Consider the following 19,558-nt stretch of genomic DNA (forward strand, 5'->3'; position numbering starts at 1 on the left):
CCCTGAGCGGGACTCTGCATTGCCCCAGGCCCTGCTTGTGTGAGAACTCAGCACAGTGGGCACGCTCAGAGCCTGGAGTTTGCAGGTTTCAGCCCAGGTGGAGCAGGAGCAGGGGAGGAAGGCAGAATCAGAGCCAGGGAGGATCGGGCTGAGCCCACCCCGTCAGGGCCCCCTGTGATGGAGCCCGCGTGAGCGTTTCCTCCAGTGCCGTGGGGCCACGTCCCAGCCCACAGTTCCTGAGAAGCCAGCGGCAGGAGGGCGGGGCTGCAGCCTGGACTGGCAGCAGTGGGCGGGGCCGTCTCGGCAAGCTGAGTCATTGTTTCATGTCAGTCACCTTTCCGAGTTAAGGGACGTTCCCAGCGGGGTTTTGCCGCCGTGGGTCCTGCATGGTTCTCGGTGGGCTATTTTATGTCTTGATTGGCTGTAGAAATGGGCTCAGTTCCCCACTGGGCAGTGCAGACCTGGTGCAGGTGGAGAGGGACGCACTCTGCGTGTGCACCGAAGCCCTTGTGTCAGTGCCAGCCGGGTTCCATGCCGTCCTGAACCCTGTCCCCTGCATCTCGAATGTGCAGACATGGAGGGTCACACCCAGGACCCCGCTCCGTGCTCCTTCTCACAAATCCTCGGCTGCTGCCTTTGCCGCACACTGCGCCTGGAGTGCCCCCTGCTGGTGCAGCCCCTCTCCTGCAGGGCACGGGGCCGCTCCCTCCGCTGGATTTCTCGTCCACACGTGCTCTTGTTCTGTCCCCGTGGGCTCAGACGTCGCTCTGTGCAGCGTGCGTGTTTAATTTCTACACAGACCCTCTGCTGCGCCAGGCCGAGAGACGTGCTCGTAGGGTTGTTATGCTGTGGATTCTGCGACTTGCTTTTGGTATAAAATTATGATTTGGAGAATTTTCTGTGCTGGTTAACTCAATTTCACTTCATCTGAATTTCATTACGTGCTCATCTGTCCCCTTGTGTTGGGCATTAGCATAGCTGATGATGTTTTGCTTTTAGAAATGCTGTTGCAAAATGGGTTTTTAAGGAAGGAATGCTCTAGCCTTCTAGCCTGTTAGTGAGGTTGCGGGGGGGGGGGGGCGTAAGTGCCGTCTCCAGAGGGGGTGCGTGAACCAGCCCTCGGGCTCGCAGGAGGTCGTCCGCGTGTATCTCAGCCGTCTTGCCCTGCTGTGCTATCAAGGTTAAGTCTTGCTCTTCTCTAAAATAAATGGTGGGGGATGGGGGTTGGGTGCCGCTATGCTGGCTGACCTCCCTCCTGCAGCCCCAGCCTCCCACACGGCACTGGCTCCTGTCCTGGCTGCTCTGCTTCCAGTCCAGCTCCTGGCTGCTGGCCTGGGGAAGCAGTGGGAGATGTAGGTGCATGGACTCCCGCACCTGTGTGGGAGACCCAGACGGAGCTCCTGGCTTTGGATCAGCCCAGCTCTGGCCGTTGTGGCCATTTAGGGGAGTGGGCCAGCAGATGGAAGATCTCTCTCTCTCTGTCTCTCTGCCCCTCTGTCTGTAACTGCCTCTCAAATATATAAATAAATCTTAAAAAAAGAGAGGGGATTGTCGATTCCTTGAAGGCTTGGCACAACCAGCCCCTGTAACTATCTGAGAAACCTGTTGGGACAGTGAATTCTATTTTCAGTTCATCTTTACATGGAATTAAAATTCTTTTCTTATGTTTTAAAGTGTATCCACGTCGAAGTGTCCGAGGCGTCCGCTCTGGGGCGGGGCTGCGCAGCCTCCCTTTGGAGGGAGCGCAGAGCCGCTCACCTGTGCTTCTCATCTTGTTTTGTGAGCCCGGGACCTTGTGCTCTCAGAGTCTTCACAGAGTTCGCGTATTTAGTGGTCTTTCCAAAGAATCCGTTTTTAATTCTGCTTGTGCTCTTCAATATTCCTTTCTTGGCGTTTACTCTTTTGTTTGTTTCTTTATCAGATTCCTTGATTTTAAAATAGGAGTGAATTTAAGAGCATACATTTCCCTCTGCCTTCTGCTTTTGCTGCAACGTGCAACTTTTTAAAAAAAATTATTTATATGAAAGAGTTACAGAGAGAGAGAGAGAGAGAGAGAGAGAGAGATTCTGTCCACTGGTTCACTTCCCAGATGGCTACAATGGCCAGGGCTGAACCAGGCCAAACCCAGGAGCCAGGTGCTTTATCCAGGTTTCCCATGTGGGTGGCAGTGGCCCAGATACTTGGCCCATCTTCTGCTGCTTTCCCCAGGCCATTGGCAGGGAGCTGGATTGGAAGTGGAGCAGCCGGGACTTGAACCAGGGCCCATAGGAAATGTGGGCATCGCATGTGGCGACTTCACCTGCTGTGCCACAATGTCTGCCCTGTAGCTTTTTTTTTTTTTAAGATTTATTTTATTTATTTGAAAAAGCAACAGAGAGGAAAAAGAGAGAGAGATCTTCCATCTGTTGGTTCACTCCCCAAATGTCCGCAACAGCTGGGGCTGGGCCAGGCCAAAGCCAGGAGCCCAGGACTCCACCTGGGTCTCCCACGTGGGTGGCAGGGCCGCAGCAGGTAGGTAGAGTAGCAGGGAGGTAGGTGGACGTGGAGCAGCCGGGACTGGAATTGGTGCTCTGATACAGAGCGCTGGTGTTGCAGGCAGGCTTAACCTGCTGTGCACAGCGCCGGCCCCAACTCACAGCTTTCAGCACTTCCTAATACATGCTCCATTCTCTCCCTCAGTGTTTCCTTACTTTTTCCTCCAAGTGGGTTGTAGGGGGCGGACATTCAGCACAGGGGCTCAGACAGCACTCGGGATGCCCGCATCCCATACCCAAATGCCTGGTTCAAGTCCTGGCTGCTCTGGCTCCAGCTTCCTGCTAACGCGTGCCTGTGAGACAGCAGGTGACGACTCAAGTACGTGGGCCATTGTCACCCATCTGGGGGACCTGGGTTGAGTTCCAGGCTCTGGGCCTGGTCCAGCCCTGCTTTCGCTGTGTGGGCATTCGGAGACTGAACCGGTGGATGAAGATCTGTCTGTTTCTGTCTCTCTGCCTTTTAAATAAATAAAAAAATGAAGTTCTAAAAAGTTAAAAAACATGCATATAAATGACTCGTAGGGGTCAAAACACTGTTAAGTGCTGATCAGTTTTGTAAGTGCCTGTTTGTGTAATATGCTGAGATCATGTAGTCTGATATCTACCCTTAGAAACTGAAATGTTTCAGAACAACCCCCACCCATTTTGAAGCTCTCTTGCCAGATGAAGCCACATTTACGTAATTGTTCAAATCACTTACGTGAGAGGCAGCGAGGGTGAGCACGTGCCCTCACCCACGGATTCGCTCCCCAGCTGTCCAGCGGCCGAGGTTGCGCCAGGCTGACGTGGGAGCAGTAGCTCAGTCCAGGCCTCCCACACGGGGGGCAGGGACCCAAGAACTGAGCCTGACCTGCTGCTCCCAGGGTCCGTGTCAGCCGGGAGCTGGAAGCAGGCGTGGGGGCAGGAATCAAGCCCAGCTCTCCGGCAGGCGGTGTGGACACAGGCACAGGCTGTGCCGTAACTGCTGTGCCAAACACCCACCCACGTACACGTTTGTGATCGTTACGCACCAGTGCTGAAGTCTCCGAATCCCGTCTATTCCTTCCTTTAAAAGATTTATGTATTTGGAAGGAAGAGTTACAGAAGGAGGGAGAGCAGGCGAGAGGGAGGGGGAGAGAGAGATCTTTGGTTGCTGGTTCACTCCCCAGAGGGCTGCAGCGGCTGAACCAGGAGCCAGGAGCCCGGAGCTTCTTGGGGGGCACTTGGCCATCCTCCGCTGCTCTCTCAGGCACGTTGGCAGGGAGCTGGGTCAGAACTGGAGCAGCCAGGACTTGAGCTTGTGCCCATACGGGATGTGGCACCACAGGCAGTGGCTTTACCCACTATTCCACGACGCTGGCCCCTATTCCTTGTTCTGAGTGTATCTGTTATTGTCTGAATCGCCAGCATTTTTCTCTTCAGTGTTTACGTGGGATACATTTTTCCATTTTTTTTGTTTTGTTTTTAGCCTGTGTGCATTTTCATGCTTCGGTGGGTTTGTGCCGGTTGGTGTGTGGTTAGAGCCGACTGGCCCACATCGGCCTTCACCTTTACATTGACTGTGCAGGTATTCACGTGTGTTCTCACGCTTGATGCGGTTGCGCCAGTCTGCCATCCGCTGGCTGTTCTCTGTCTCACCTCCTTCCGCTCTGTTTTAGCGTGTTTTCCTCATTCCGTTTTGCCGTCACTGTCGGTTTGTTGTTTATCCCTCTTCTTGTTTCACATCAGTGATTGCCCGAGAGCTTAAAGCAGACGTCCTCGGGGAGCCACAGCCTCCCGTAGGGGAACCCGCTGCTCCCGCGAGTGCGCGGCTCCTTCCAGAGCACCCGGTGCGTGTCCTCACGTGCGTTTGTCCTGCACGCGTGCTGTCAGCACAGTGTGCTCCGCGGCTCTGTTGCTGTGGCCCTCGCCTCTGGCGGTCGGTTACCTTCCGCAGGCCCAGATGGGAGAGGATGGGCACTCGGCCCAGCCGCTCTGCTTCTTCTTGGGCGCCCATTATCGGGGTGCCTGGGTCTGAGTCCCGGAGCAGCTTCAATTCCAGCTTCCTGCTCATGTGCGCCCTGGGAGGCTCCCGTGTTTGGATTGAGGCTTCTGACGTGGGCGTGGCCCAGCCCTGCCTGGTGTAGCACCTGGGGAGTGACCTGTGGGTGGAAGCTCCTGTGGGTCTCTCTCTGCCTTTCAAATGAAATATGTAAAAATTCTTAGAAGTAAGAAAACAGAGTATTTTATGTTTGACTTAACCATTTCTGGAAATCCCGATTTCTTCATAAAGATCCAAGTCTCAAATGTAAACAGATCCCGTATTGTCTACACTGAGGGGCTGCCATTAGTAATTTTTTTCAAAGATTTATTCACTTGAAAGACAAAGTTACAGAGAGAGAGAGAGAGAGAGAGTTCCCAACCGAGATAGATAGATAGATAGATAGATACGTATATCCCATCCGTTGGTTCACTCTCCAGATGGCCACAAGGGCCAAGACTGGGCCGGGCTGAAGTCAGGAGCGGGAACTCCATCCGAGTCTCCCACATGGGTGCAGGGGCCCAAGCCCTTGGGCCGTCTTCCGCTGCCTTCCCAGGTGCATTAGCAGGGAGCTGGATGGGAAGTGGGGCAGCCGGGACTTGAACCGGCACCCATGAGGGATGCCGGCGTCACAGTCGACTCTTCACCTGCTGTGCCTCCCAGGGCCCCTCTGCTTGAGCTTCTGCGAGGTTCTCGGACTCGTGGCTTAGTCTGTTTCTGTGCTGCAGGAACACTCCCTTCCATCCCCCTGCCACTAGCGTTTCTTCTGCCCACCGTCCTCTCTGAATTCCGAGGCTCTTTGCTCTCCCGCCATGTTTCGGTCTCTGCGAGTTCTCTTGCTCCGCCCACGCCGGCAGGCCGTCTTCCCTTTGCTGCGCCGGGTCGGCCGTGGTGGAAGGGGCAGACTCCGTCTCAGCTGCTCCTTGGTGAGCTGCTGGCGTTTGTGTTTGACTCTGTAGCGTGCCTGTCTGCTGAGAGATCCGTCAGCTGTCCACGCGTGTCGTCCAGCTCGTGCCGGAAGGCGCAGGGTGGCTTTCACGTCAGATCCCCTGCCTTAGTACCAGTGTTGGGGTCCCCTCGGAGTCCCCTGCCCCCGATTTTGTGAGGACCATGCCTTGGCATCGTGTTGCTTTGTTCTTGCTCGTAATTTGGGGCTGTGGTGAGCCCTCTGTGTAGGTACCTGCACCCGGCTCGCTAGGCTGCCGAGCTGCGTCAGGGCCCCGGGTCCGATAGGCAGCTGTTGTGGGGGCAGCGGTGTGGTCTGTGGCCCCGGGTTCCATGTGCTGGTGGCCTGGGCAGGGGCTCTCCTCCCTCTGTTCCCATGGCCCCGCGCGCCTGGCCCATGTGCCTTTGCTGGAGACTGACCACGCACGTGCTGGGCAGGCTCCTGATTGAAGGCACGGGTGTGAGAACTCGGGAGTGAGGGCACACCCAGCATGTCCAAGCCGCAAGTTTAGCCATCCTGGGTAAGCGCAGCCGCAGAGGCTGAGGTGAGGCCGTGAGACAGGTGTCTCTCTCACCGCGCTAGTGCTGGGGTTGTTCAGAGCAGGGCCCCACCCATGGCTGCCCGGCCCCTGCTAGAAAGTGGAGCCTTTGGTCGCCAGTGAGAACCAAGTGTGTTCCGTTCCTGTAGGCCAGCCCAGCTGCGGGGTCCCCGTCTAGCTCTGGGGGGACGGCGGGGAGCATTTGGGCCGCAGCCTTTCCCCCGTGAGCGGTCACTGCTGCGCACGCCCTGGCGGGTCTGGATTGTTCACAGCGTGTCGTGAAGATGGCTACGTACGTGTCAGTGTGTGGACGCCCACCTCCTCTCCCACGCTGGCCATGTGGCTCCTGCCCCCTCACCTGTATGTGGGCGGGGAGGTGTGCCTAGCTGCCCAGCGCTCGCTGTGCAGTGTGGAGAGCTGTCTCTGGAGGGTAGACTTCTGGGACGTGGTGCTCACACCCCACAGGTAGCCGGGTAGGTACAAGGCCTGCGTGCAGAAGCGCCCGGTTGGACGTGGCTCCTGGAGTCCCCACAGCTGCCTGGCTAAGACCTGGGACTTGGCCGGGGTTGGCGGTGTCATCCCAGCACCCCGCGGCTTGCGGCTCTCCTGTTCTTGCCGTCCGTGTTTTCCATTTTGGTCTCAGCGTCCTTTTCCCCTGGAGGAGTCACCCCGGGCCATCGTCTCCCCGCAGGTTCACGAAGATGCACTTCAAGCACGTGCTGTTCCGGGACACCGTCTTTGACGAGTGCTACTTTGAAGACGTCACTTCTACTGACACGTATTTCAGAAACTGCACCATTGAGTCGACCGTCTTCTATAACACAGGTAGGAACACGCGCGGACCAGGTGGGCCCCGCAGGGGTGGGCCAGTGCCGTCCAGGAACCAGATGCTCGGGGCAGGAAGGGATTCGTGGGTTTCGGGCCAAGCCCGGAGCGGGAAGTGGTCCCCAGCTGTGGGATGGGGGCGGGTAGATGCCCGGCGTCTGCCCAGACCCTCGGTCTGCCCAGGTCTCAGCCTGGTCCCGTGTGTGACGGCGCAGAGGCTCCGGCCAGGTGTCCTTGGGCAGGCTTTGTGGCAGGAATAAGCCTGGGACATGAGCCAGCCTTCCGGAAGACCTCGGAGACCTTGCGGACTCCGAGGCTTGAAGACCCAAGACTCAGCTTTTCACAGTAATAAAAAGGGAAAATCACACCCGCTCAAATTTTGTGCCCGAAGTCAGAAGCCAAGAATATGGGAAGATGACACTGCTGCAGATGTCTGTGCTGGGAAACCCCGTAACACCTCACCACCCCTTGTTCCTTTCCTTCTCCGCTCCTAAGTCAGCAGTGTGCACAGCATCGAATCTCCCGGGTCCTTCCCCACCTCGCCTCACCCCAGGTGTGGTTCTGGCCCCGTTTTCCAGCTCACTCAAGGCCACGGCTGGCACTGGGGGATTTGGATTCTCAAGTGTTTCGCTTCTGCATTGTGCATTCCGCCCAGGTCTGTGCCGTCCAGCTCGGCACCAAGGCGGGGCTCCCGCGGGAACACGGCTTCCCTCCGGGGCGTCAGCCTCAGAAGCTTCCGTGTCTGCCCTCCAGACGGCCCTCAGTCTCTGCGTCATTTCTTCTGGGACTTTACCGTCTCTGGGACTTTACTGTCCTCAGTAGGAGTTCCAGAAAGTCCCCGTTTGTCATTGAATAGAGCCCGCCCTTCCTTCCCTTGCGGGTTACTGTCAGGCCTAGTGTGGGGAGTTTGCAAGTGTGCGAGCTGGGGCGGGGCCATGGAGAGGACCAAGTCAGGGCCTCGCATCTGCAGTGGGCACTCAGGGAGGGTGCAGCGCGTGCGCCCCGGGGCCAGGGCTGTGGGGCGCTGTCTGCCCTTCCTGCCCAGCCAGCTGGGTCCAGCAGGTGCCAGAGGACGTGCCAGTCGGCCCCAGAGCAGGCGGTTTCTGTGTTTGTGGACGCTCAGGTTTCTGTACGGACCACAGGTCTCTGCTTCCTGAAGCGGAGCAGCCTCAGAGGCTCGGCCAGCGCTGTGGCCCTCGGTGTCACGGATGTGCAGTTTAGAGGCCCCCAGCTCTGTGGTCTCCTGCCTCGTTGTTTAGGGAGAGGCCCTTAAACCATTTGCTTTTTTTTTTTTTTAAGATTTGTTTATTTATTTATTTGAAAGAGTTACATAGAGAGAGAAGGAGAGGCAGAGACATACACACACACACACACACACACACACAGAGGTCTTCCATCCACTGGTTCACTCAACAGTTGGCCGCAACGGCTAGAGCTGAGCCGATCTGAAGCCAGGAACCAGGAGCTTCTCTGGGTCTCCCATGTGGGTGCAGGGGCCCAAGCACCTGGGCCATCTTCTACTGCTTTCTCAGGGCATAGCAGAGAGCTGGATTGGAAGTGGAGCAGCCGGGTCTTGAACTGGTGCCCATATGGGATGCCGGCACTGCAGGTGGCAGGTTAACCCACTACACCACAGTGCCGGCCTTTGCTATTTTTTTTAAGATTTATTTATTTATTTGAAAGAGTTACAGAGAGGGAAGGAGGGAGAAAGGGAGAGAGGAAGGGAGGGAGGGAGAAAGAGAGACAGAGACAGACAGACACAGATGGATCTTCCATTTGCTGGGTCCCTCCCCAAATGGCCACAATGGCTGGGGCTGGCCCAGGCCAAAGCCGAGAGCCAGGAACTCCATGAGGGTGGCAGGGACCCAAGCACTTGGGCCACCTCCCACTGCTTTCCCAGGTGCATTAACAGGGAGCTGGGTTGGAAGTGGAGCATGCGAGACTTGAACCGGCGCCCGTGTGGGATGCTGGAGCCACAAGTGACGGCTGTACCACGGCAGCCCCTTTTGGAACTTGGACAGAGCATTCCAATGTCGGGGTTTCTCTGTGCATCCACACCTGGCCACGTGGCACTAGGCTTTGACGGTTCTGAGCGCCAGAGGCTGCTCGGGACAGGAGGCCCAGCCTCTACCCACGCTGCCCTGCCACGGGACCACAGCTTTCGTGTCTCCCCAGACCTGGACGAGCACAAGTTCATCAACTGCCGCTTCGTCAACACCACCTTCCTGGAGCAGAAGGAGGGCTGCCACATGGACCTGGAGGAGGACAACGACTTCCTGGTCTACCTCGTCAGCTTCCTGGGCAGCCTCTCCGTCCTGCCCGGGAACATCATCTCGGCACTGCTCATGGACAGAGTCGGCAGGCTCAAGATGATTGGTGAGTGCGCCGCCGAGCCGCGTGGCTGCCCGTGGGCGAGCACGTGGCGTCCAGGGGCGTGAACGCGATGGGAGTCGCCCAGGAGCTGCTGCGGTGCCCGCGAGGCTCACCTGGTCCAGGGCACCCTGGGAGCAGCCGCGCGCGGGCCCAGGCAAGGGCCCCTTCCCTTGAAACAGGCCCCCACCCACCCGCCTCGTGGGATCGTGGCACAGAACACTGGAATGACAGCGTGGTGGTTTGCTTCCGCTCGTGTCACCTGTTCAGTGGCGGTGATGAGGGTTTGGGGCTGCAGTCGGCTCTGACGTTGAACTTGTTCCCGTCCCTCTCTGGCCTCCGGTTCCTGGTTGAAAGGTGGAGGACCCCTGTGGCCTGCTGGGGGGTCACGTGAGCATGGACAGAGGTTCTTGTAATGGGGTCTGGGGCAGGCTCGGGGGCTGTGTCCACCTGTGCCTGGCTTCCTCTCCCCAGGAACAGAAGACACACGCTGGGGGGGGGGGGCTGCTGGAATCCTTCAAGGCTGCTGAGGTTCTGCCTGGGTCGTGGCTGACCAGGAAAGTCGTGCCAGGCTTATGGGGGAACAAGACCAATCCCTTGTCATTTGCACAGCCCAGAGACTTGCACCGGCTTCGTAGGGAAGTCTCCTGGTGTTGTGCTGCCCGTGGACATCCCTAGCCCGAGGCCAGGGAGCCCAGCACCGCCCGTGCGTCAGCCGTGTGGGCCTGTGCTGTGAAGCCCTGGCCGCCGCCCGGCTAGAGTCCCCGTGGGCCGTGGTTGTTCATGGTCCTACAAGGGAGGGGCTGGGGCCCAGCCCAGTACCCGCCGTGCCGGAGGTGTTTGCCGCTGCTGCCCCTGTCCCAGACCAGCCAGAAGCAGCCGGCTCCAAGCCGAGGCACCACGGTGGGGGCAGCAGATCATCGCTGCTGTTGTTTCTCTGAGCTCCCATTCTGTCTCTGTTAAAATCGATCTCTGGTTGCTCCGCTGGGCTGGGGAGGGTGTGAGAGCCAACCAGGGTCCCTCGGGCCGCTCTGTCGGGAGAGACCGTGGTCTGACAGCGAGTTCTACGGTGAGGTCCCCGAGGCACCGAGGCAGCTCTGGGGAGGCAGGGCCTGCAGGCTGGGCTGTGGTGGGCGGAAGGAGTAGGGCTGCCCCGACCTCCACGTGGGGGCTGAGCGCAGGCAGGGCCGCGGGAGGCCAGCTCCCGTTCCTCACCTGGGCAGCCGGCTGCACCGCGGCCACACTGACCCCTGGAGAGCTGCAGCCATTGCATGCCCTGCTGTGCTGTGTCTGCTTCCTTGCCCAGCTCCTTGGGGGCTTGCACTGACCCCGGGCACGGTGCTGCTGCTGTCCGCGGGGCTGAGATGGGGACAGTGAGGCCGCAGAGGCTGTGGCTGAAGCCAGGGGCCGGAAGCTCAGTCTGCTCATTCAGGGACCCAACCACCTGATGCCGCTCAGCCTGCATGGGCAGGGAGCTGGGTCAGAGATGGACGCCGGTGCTCTGTGTGATGCGGGAAGGAGCGTCCCAGCCAGCACGGAGCCCCCGGGTGGGCTGCCCCTCAGCCAGTGCTGGTCCCCCGTGTTTGTGTTGGGAGCCACGCCTGGGGCTGGCCCTTTGAGGGGTTCAGCGCTTGGAGGACACTGTGCTCAGGGCTCCCGCGGCCTTGGGGACCCCAGCTCCTCCCTGGCTGCTGGGCAAGGGGTTACCGGAACCGCTCACAGCACTGCCCTCCCCGGAGCGCTCAGCGCCCAGGCGGTGTCGGCAGCAAGGCCAGTGCTGGTCTCACAGTCGCAGACCTGATCCCTGGCCCCTGGTTCCTCGCCCCCGGGGACCTCCCTCCCCAGGTCACTTCTGTGAACCCACTTCCATCTGGCCCCGGGCTGCAGTCCTGCTCCGCAGCTTTCTGTTCCCCACACCCGCCCCGGACTCCCACGCTCTCCGGGGCTGCTCCTGCACAGTCACACAGGGCTCCCCGGACACGAGCTGGGCGGCCGCAGCCTGTGGGAGCAGCTGTCCATGGAGCCACTGTGGAGGTGTGGACAGGGTCCTGGGAGCAAATAACGCAGATGTGGACAGCGGCAAAGGCGGGGAACGGGGCCCATCGCGATTGCAGGGACACTGTGGGGCGGTGCTCATGGGAGACAGGGCTTCTCCAACAGGCTGGGCCTGGGCAGGGCTGGGGTGGACGGGGAGCCGTGGCTCGGCCCGGCCCCAGGGCCCCAGGCACCGTCCGCAGATGCAGGTGCATCCTCTCGGGAATATAAGCTCCACGGAATGTGTTTTTAAACTTGCTTTATTTTCAACTGATAAATTATGATTACTGGGTATGAATTGGTGGTATGATGTACGTAAAAACGTGGGATGATGGAATACACCTACTCACCCCTCCCTCCCATCACACGCTTGGCGTCCTTTTGTGGAGAGACATTGGGAATATTTTGATTTTGCAGTATTGGCTTGTTGTGTGACCCTGGGCCACTGTACTGTGCCCCGGACCCGAACCACTCGCCTCCCTGGGCTCAAAGAAACCTTGGGTTCTTCTCCCACCCCGACCCCACCCCCACCAGCCCCAGCCAGCACTGTTCTCTCTGCATCTCTGAGTTTGACTTTTAAATCAAATGTTATTGATTTTCGTTTTATCTGAAAGAGAGAGAGAGAGAGGCAGACAGATGGAGAGAGGTCTCCATCCACTGGTTACACCCCAAATGCCTTCAACAGCCAGGGCTGAGCCAGGCCAAAGCCAGGAGCCTAGAATTTGATCTGGGTCTCCCGTGTGGCTGGCAGGGGCCCACGTGCCTTGAGCTTGCACGTGTGACTGAGATCCTGCAGCGTGTGTCCTGCCGTGCCTGGCTTATCTCATTTAACAACATGTGCCCCGGGTTTGTCCGTGTTGTCACACATGACAGACGTCTTCTTCAGGGCTGTGTGCAGTCCGTTGTGTGTAGCCCATTCATCCGCGGATGGACCCGCAGGTTCATTCCGTCTCGTGGCTGCTGTGAGCAGTGCGGTGCCCAGGAGAATGGTTGCTGACGTCCCTCAGGTGCCTCGGGCGGCGTCCGGCACGGCAGTGTGGGCGCCATCCCCAGGCACCCCGGCCTCCCTGGAGGGAACTGTGGCGATCTGACCCGTTCAGAGGGCTTGGATCCCGTGGCCCGGGAGCCACGTGAGGGTTCGAGCTGTGCTGTCCCCACGTGGGGCTGAGCGGTCAGCAGGCGTCCTGTGGGGTGGGAGACGGCAGGGCCTGCGGGCGGCCGTCGTGGTGCAGGCTCGGCCCTCACGCTCCCCTCCCCCGCAGGCGGCTCCATGCTCATCTCCGCGCTCTGCTGCTTCTTCCTCTTCTTCGGCAACAGCGAGTCCGCCATGATCGGCTGGCAGTGCCTGTTCTGCGGCACCAGCATCGCGGCCTGGAACGCCCTGGACGTGATCACCGTGGAGCTGTACCCCACCAACCAGAGGTCAGTTCTTGCCTGGCTGGCCCCCGGGGCTCGCCGGGGCGCTCTGGCCGGGGGCGCACCTGCTCGCCACATCCTGCACCGTGTCCGGCTGTGCTGGTCTTCCGGTGGCTCATGAACCGAAGGCCTCTTGGGTCTCTGAGTTTCTCCTGCATGGGGCGGGCAGGGGCCCTGAGCCAGCAGGCCCGGAGTCCTGGGGGAGGGAAGACTCGCGTGTCAGGCGGTGCCCAGGGCGGCCAGGTGGGCTTGCCAGTGGGAGGCAAAGCAGGTGAGAAGCAGAATGGCCAGGCGGGGCAGGAGGGCTGGGGTGTCTCAGGGGTGTGGCAGGGACGCCGGCCTGCACTTGTGTTCGGCGTGTGTCTGTGGGAAGCACTTTGGTAATAAAGGCGCAACCCCGGGCCGGGGCGGGGCGGTCGTTTCTGCTCAGGGAGGAGGAATGGCGCATCTCCGGCCTGCAGAGGTGTGGGCAGTGGGCAGCGGCGAGGGCTGGGGCTCGGGCAGCTGCGGGAGGGCACGGTGGCCTATCCCAGCCTCCCATCCCCAGCCAGATAACTGCCGTGTCTGGCCAAGAATGAGAGGAAGAAAAACCCCATTGTTGAATGGGGCGTGCTTCTACATCTGGGAAACCTGAGAAACAGGGAGCAGCTGGGTCAGGTGGCCGGCGACAGCGCCAATTAATTATGTGTAAGTTTTTAAGTTTACCCGACAAGCTAAGGACAACCCAGATCCATTTCATGGCCGCAGAATCTGACGAATCCATTGAAATATCACGACACTCGCGTGAGGGATACGTGCAGCTTCCCTGAGAGGCACTGATGTCAAGATGGACGTCTTATGGATAAGATTCAGAGTTGCAGAACTGTCCCGTTCTCCTTAGTTCTTCTCTAGCTCAAAAGGTCTACCCAAAATCCTACGAGCATTTTCCCCAAGGGAACTTGAGAGAGTTATTGGAAGTTTACTTGCAAAAGCACACGTGAAAATGGTGATGGGATTCTGAAACCAAGACTTGGCTGGGGCTGTGGTGATGTGCGGTTCCAGGCGGTAACTGCGCGCCCATTCTTAGACTTGCGGTGTGGAAGGAAATGTTCCGTGTTGGGTGGTGACCGTGTGGGGATACTGTATCTCTAGGTGGGGTCGTGAGGTGGACATGGTCCGTGACAGCTGTCCATGGTCACAGGTGGACGCGGTCCATCATAGCTGTGCATGGTTGTGGGGTGGACATGGCCCATCGTATCTGTCCATGGTCATGGGGTGGACATGGTCCATGATAGCTGTCCACAGTCACGGGTGGACATGGTCCATCATAGCTGTCCATGGTTGTGGGGTGGACATGGCCCATCATATCTGTCCATGGTCATGGGGTGGACATGGTCCATCACAGCTGTCCACAGACACGGGTGGACATGGTCCATCACAGCTGTGCATGGTTGTGGGGTGGACATGGTCCATCATAGCTGTGCATGGTTGTGGGGTGGACATGGTCCATCATATCTGTCCATGGTCACAGGTGGACATGGTCCATCACAGCTGTCCACAGTCACGGGTGGACATGGTCCATCATAGCTGACCATGGTCGTGGGGTGGACATGGTCCATCATAGCTGACCATGGTCGTGGGGTGGACATGGCCCATCATATCTGTCCATGGTCACAGGTGGACATGGTCCCTCATAGCTGTCCACAGTCACGGGTAGACATGGTCCATCACAGCTGTCCATAGGGACTGAGGGACATAGCTGTCCGTGGTGACCAAGGGGCAGTGGTTGGCACTGGGTTCTGCTGGAGATGACAGATGCCCAGATCTCTGCAGCCCTGGCGGGAGGGCCGTCACGCTCTGTCCTGTGAGTGCCCGCAGGCCATGTGGGCCCCTGAGTGCAGGAGGCAAGGAGAGGGGCTGGGGGAGGCCAGAGCGGAGGCCTGCCCTGGAGCTCCGTCCAGGACAGTCTTGGGAGTGGCCACACATGCCCACACCTCACTGTCCCGCACGGCAGCCTGGGGCGTGTGTGTCTGGGGCGGCGGGCGCCTGTGCTGCCGGAGGCCCCGGTCTGGCTGTGGGGCCTGGCACCTGCTCTGCGCGCTTCCTAGTTCTGGTATTTCACCGGGCGCGAGTGCTAAGTGTGAACAGCTTTAGGAATGTTGTGTTTGGGGTGGAAAGGCGGTCTCCTGGCATCCTGCGGGATGCTCGGGTGGTGCGGGGAGGCAGCCCCGCCACCGCCACTCGGCTCCCGTGGGGAGGCGGCCCTCGGACGCTCGGGGCCGAGCCCGCCCCTTGTCTACGACACGCAGGCCTCAGACCCTGTCCCTTCTCTCCTTTGCAGGGCCACAGCCTTTGGCATCCTCAATGGATTATGCAAGTTTGGCGCCATCCTGGGAAACACCATCTTTGCTTCCTTCGTGGGGACCACCAAAGTGGTCCCCATCCTCCTGGCCGCCGCTTCTCTGGTTGGGGGTGGCCTGGTTGCCCTCCGGCTGCCCGAGACGCGAGAGCAGGTCCTGATGTGACCACCCGTGGGGACAGGAGAGGCCGAGAGCATCGCGGACGCAGCCCCGCTTCCTGCCCTCCCCTGTCCAGCGGCCGCCTCGGACAGCGGGGGGAGTCGGTTTTGTGAATCCTCGTTTAGGACCCTCGTCGTATGTCTGTAACTCAGGGGACGGATTTGGGGGTGCCCTCGCTGCATCTCGTCTTGGATCCCCCCAGCCAAGGCACCTGGAGGAGCCTGCAGTGAGGGCACACATGAGCCTTCCCCCCCGTGAGGGGCGAGACCCTCTTGTGTTTCCAAATGTGGGGCTGAGACGCGCTGAGCTCCTTCTTGGAGCTCAGGCCGGAGGCTGGAGCCATCCCGAGTACAGGATATATTTTTGCACTTCGCGGTATCACCTGTCACATTTCCCACTTGAAAACTGGCGTGCTAGCATCGAAGACACCTGATGTAGAGACGCAGTGTTTGAGCCGTATCCACAGAGCTTGACTCCGCTCCTGAACGCCCGGCGATCGGGGCTACACGCAGGGTCGCATTCTCCCCGTCGTGCTCTGTGGGCGGACACTGATGGGGTCGGCAGTCCACAAACCCAGACTGTGCGCAAGGACATGTGGACTGTGTCCCCACACACGGAGTCTGGAACTGTGACAGCACTTCAGCCGTATTTCGGGAGCACTTGGTGTTGGAGGCCCCGGTCGCTGGGTCAGGTCGGGTGGCACACCAGCCACTTTCTCAAAGCCATGGCACTTGCTGTCGGCCGGTGCCCACAGCACACTCGCCTCGCACACTGAGCCAGGCGCTTCTCCTTGGCTGCGTGCGGTAACAGCTCATGTAGGCCACACGGGGACTCCAGCTCATCCTGGCCCTGGCATTGGCTTTGCCAGTGGTGTTCAGGTGTTCAGGGAGTGGCCTGTGGCCCTCTGTTTGCAGCGAGGAGATGACACAGGGGGTGAGGGGGGTTGGGGGGGCACAGCCGGTGTAAACTCTTAGGGTTTTTCTCAGCAGCCAGGCATGGTCCATGTTTGCAACATGGTCAGTTAGTGGGGGACATCCGCGCCCCATGTCCTGCTCCAGCTCTTTTGAAAGGCAAGCCATCAGCATGGGACGCAGGAAACGTGTAGATGCCACACGTGTTTTTCTCCAGTGCCCTGAGAAAACTCTGCCCTGAGGTCCAGTTTGGAACCTGCACAGTGGGGTGGGTGGGGGTGAGGAGCCGGGTCAGGCTGCCCCGGCCAGCCTCAGCCATAGAAGAAGTGTGACTCCGTGGGTCAGGAGCCACGTTTGGTCCAGCGGGGAACGGACGCCGGGCTCCGTGCTCCTGCCGCTCCCTGCAGGTGAGCCCTCCCCGGGCCTGGTGAGCACCGCCCGCAAGGACTCATGCCGGGAGCTGCTCTGCTCCAGCCACCGTAAATCGCCACGCTTTCTCTGTCTGGAGCGTGCCGAGCGTGGCCCCTGTGGCAGCGTGGGGCCTCCCCTCCGTGGCTGTCCTGGCGCACTGGTGGGAGCCGCCCCTCCCCTGAAGTGAGGCCAGCGCCAGTTCCGACCTGACACTGGAGTCCCCGTACGTGCGTGTGAACATGCCCCCGTGTACTGACGTGTCCCACGGCGTGCTGTGGTGGACACTTAGCGTGACGCCATGTTGACGGCGGGAGCCAATGTGATGCGGCTGTCACGCGCTTGCGTAGGCTCACGGGAGAGCCGTGGGCGCGCGGGGTTCCCACCTCCCTCCCAAGGCTGCTCCTCACGAGGCGGCAGAATGCAGTGTAGCCGCCACTCAAGGAATGTGCAGCATGGCCACAGCCTGCGTTTCTGGCTACGATGCGCCTGTCCTTCTAAAGTCTGACCATTTCTGAGGGCGGGTGGCGGCCCTGGTGGCTGGGTTGGCTCTGGTTTGCCAGCTCTGACGCCTTGTAGCTCCTGCAGCAGACCCCCGACGGACCGTGGTCAGTTCCACCCGTCCATCCCGCAGGCCTGTAGAGGGTGCAGCCGTGGTCTACAGCCTTTCCGAGCCAGTGTCACCCGGCACCGGAGCCTGGCCGCTTTTTCACGCTGTCCCACTGAGATACACGCACCTTACACACCATCCCTGGGGCAGGTACTGCGGGAGAACGTGCTCCACCCGCCCGTCCGCTTCTTATTCATTCCTCGTTGACCTTGAGGAACTCCCGTGGCATCTGTGCAGGGCGGGACGGATGGGCTGCCCGCCGGGCACGCCTGCTCCCCGAGCCCAGTTTGGGGGTGTTGCTTTCGGTGGTTTCGACTGTGTTGTGTCATCTCCTGATGCTGAGTTTTGGTTTTTGTTTCATTAAAAATAATTAGTGACAGAGGCGTGCCTGTTGGTGATGTTTCTAGCACGTTTGCCTGATGTCATGTAACGAATAACCCGGTTCCCAGCGCCCCCAGGTGCTCTGTGTTCCTGAAGAATCACAATAAACACACCCGCGTGCAAACTGAGGGCTGCGGTTGGAGGCTACTTCAGGCTCCGGGTCTCTTCGTCTTCCTGGTGGACCGAGTCCTCTGGGGAGAGTGCATGGTTCAGGAAGGCAGGGGGGTTCAGGGTCCAGCTTTCCGGTCCGTCTGCGTCCTGGTCCCCGACCCTGACAGACCAGGGGCGTCTCTGTTCCGTGGCTGCTGCTTGGTCCCTGGGGGTGGGTCGAGCAGGAGAAGGAAATGCAGGGAGGTGCTCGTCGAAGTCCACAATTCGTGTGCCCGTAGTAGTTCCTGCTGGTCCATCCTCCTCTCGGTCCAAAGCAGCAGAACTTGGGAATTCAAGTTAATGAACTCTAGTGAGCTTCTAGAAGGTTCTCAGGCAGGAGGTGGTGTCTCTGCGGCGAGGTGACCCTCTCAGGCATGGGTGATGATGAGTGACGGCCCCTGGCTTTGAGTCGCTTCTCCGGCAGTGGCGACCGTTTGGACCGGTCGGTGCCGAGTGCGGCACCTGCAGCTGTCAGGTGGGAGCTGTCCAGGAGCGATCTGAGATGGAGCCTCTCCGTGAGCTGTCGGTGTCGCCTCTCCGTGAGCGCTGCGGGGGCACCTGGGAGGAGGAGGCGTTGTGACGCTCTTGGGGCGGGGCAGGGGATGTGGCCTTTCTGGAAACACCATGGAGTGAAGGTGGCAAGGGGTCAGGTGTGTCCCCTGGTGAGAGGACACGGAGCCACATGCGTGAGCCCCGGGGGCACGTCTGCAGGGGCTGGGCAAAGGCGTCCACCGGCCAGCTGAGGGCAACTGACAGCTGACCACGCGCACCTGCTGCCATCTACACCAGGTCGTGTGCGGTGAAAGCGGCTGCCGAATGCCTGCCTGCCCACCGTGTAACCAAAGCCACTTCCGGTTTCTCTTCCTGTCCCCCTCGCCACCTTCCAGTGTCTTCCGTCTGGAGTGGACGTGCTCTGGGGACCGCCCCTCGCCGCGTTGCTCCTGGGCACGCTTGGCTTGGCGATTGCTGTGTACCTTTGTCATCCTCCATCCCTGGGGACCCGGGTTTTACCAAGCTCCACATGACGTGACCTCAAACGGTCTCTACCCTCAGAATAGCCAGATGATGGGTCACTTCCTCCCCTGCAGGAGTGGGGAGGCTGGACAAGCACAGGTAAAGCTGCCGAAGCCACGTAGCTGTGAAGAGCTGGGGCCGCGGTCTGGCTCCGTCCCTGGGGGGTGCAGTCCCAGCCGCCTTCCTCCCAGAGGACCTGGGTGTAGACGGTCACCAGCTGCGGGCGTTCCTGGGCCATTAGCACAGCGTGAGCCAAATTAGGCCAACCAGCTGTGGGGATTGCACAGGCCGGACCTCACACGACCCTCCTGTGCCCTGTGTGTCCCGGGCGATGGTGCGCACGAGCCAGCCGTGGTCCCACGCCAGGGGGGAGTGCAAGTGTCACTTTTGTGCTATTGGATTGCAGGATTGGTTGACTGCTGACCTGGCCCTGCACCTCCAGCTCTGGACCAGTGTCTGGGAGGCCCCTGTTTTGTTGAGCATTGACCTTTAGCCGTTGGGCCACGTGGTGGGGGGAAGCCTGGTTCTGGAGCAGAGGTGCTGGTCTGGGGTCGGGAGGGTTTGGCTAACTGGTGGGGGGGTGCCAGCGTGCGAGGCCACAGACGCTCAGGGAGCCGGCACCCTGGCAGGGTGATGGTGGCTTCCCAGCTACCTGCCCAGGCTGGGGAGGCCTCACACGGGAAGGCGGGCTCGGGTCTGCAAGGGGTGCGTCTTGCTTTGTTCCTGTAGCAACACTAGAGGGCAGCAGCTACCTTGTGAGAGCCTGCCCAGCAGGTGCAGGGAGGCAGCCCTGGGAGACCGGCTTCTCTCTGCTTCAGGAAGCATCTCAGGGTGGAGGTGATCCTGAACGGCATTTCCTGGAGGGCCCAGAACACGGAGACGTCTACGGGGGGAATCATGAATTCAGCCGTCCCCCTTAAACAC

General features: G+C 59.9%; 1 protein-coding gene across 1 annotated transcript in view; it reads left to right on the top strand.

Annotated features, from left to right (window-relative positions):
* The window catches only part of SV2B (synaptic vesicle glycoprotein 2B), a 122,159-nt gene extending 104,688 nt beyond the window's left edge, over positions 1 to 17,471 (top strand). The window contains exons 10-13 of the mRNA XM_051835196.3: positions 6,709 to 6,842; positions 9,018 to 9,218; positions 12,509 to 12,668; positions 14,983 to 17,471. Coding sequence (XP_051691156.3) covers positions 6,709 to 6,842; positions 9,018 to 9,218; positions 12,509 to 12,668; positions 14,983 to 15,166 — 679 coding nt within the window. The 3' untranslated portion in view covers positions 15,167 to 17,471. The remainder of the gene's footprint in view (positions 1 to 6,708; positions 6,843 to 9,017; positions 9,219 to 12,508; positions 12,669 to 14,982) is intronic.
* Positions 17,472 to 19,558: the final 2,087 nt, after the last annotated feature.

This window comes from Oryctolagus cuniculus, chromosome 12 (genome assembly GCF_051225735.1).
Source record: "Oryctolagus cuniculus isolate XC-2025 breed Fujian yellow rabbit chromosome 12, ASM5122573v1, whole genome shotgun sequence".
NCBI classification, from domain to species: domain Eukaryota; kingdom Metazoa; phylum Chordata; class Mammalia; order Lagomorpha; family Leporidae; genus Oryctolagus; species Oryctolagus cuniculus.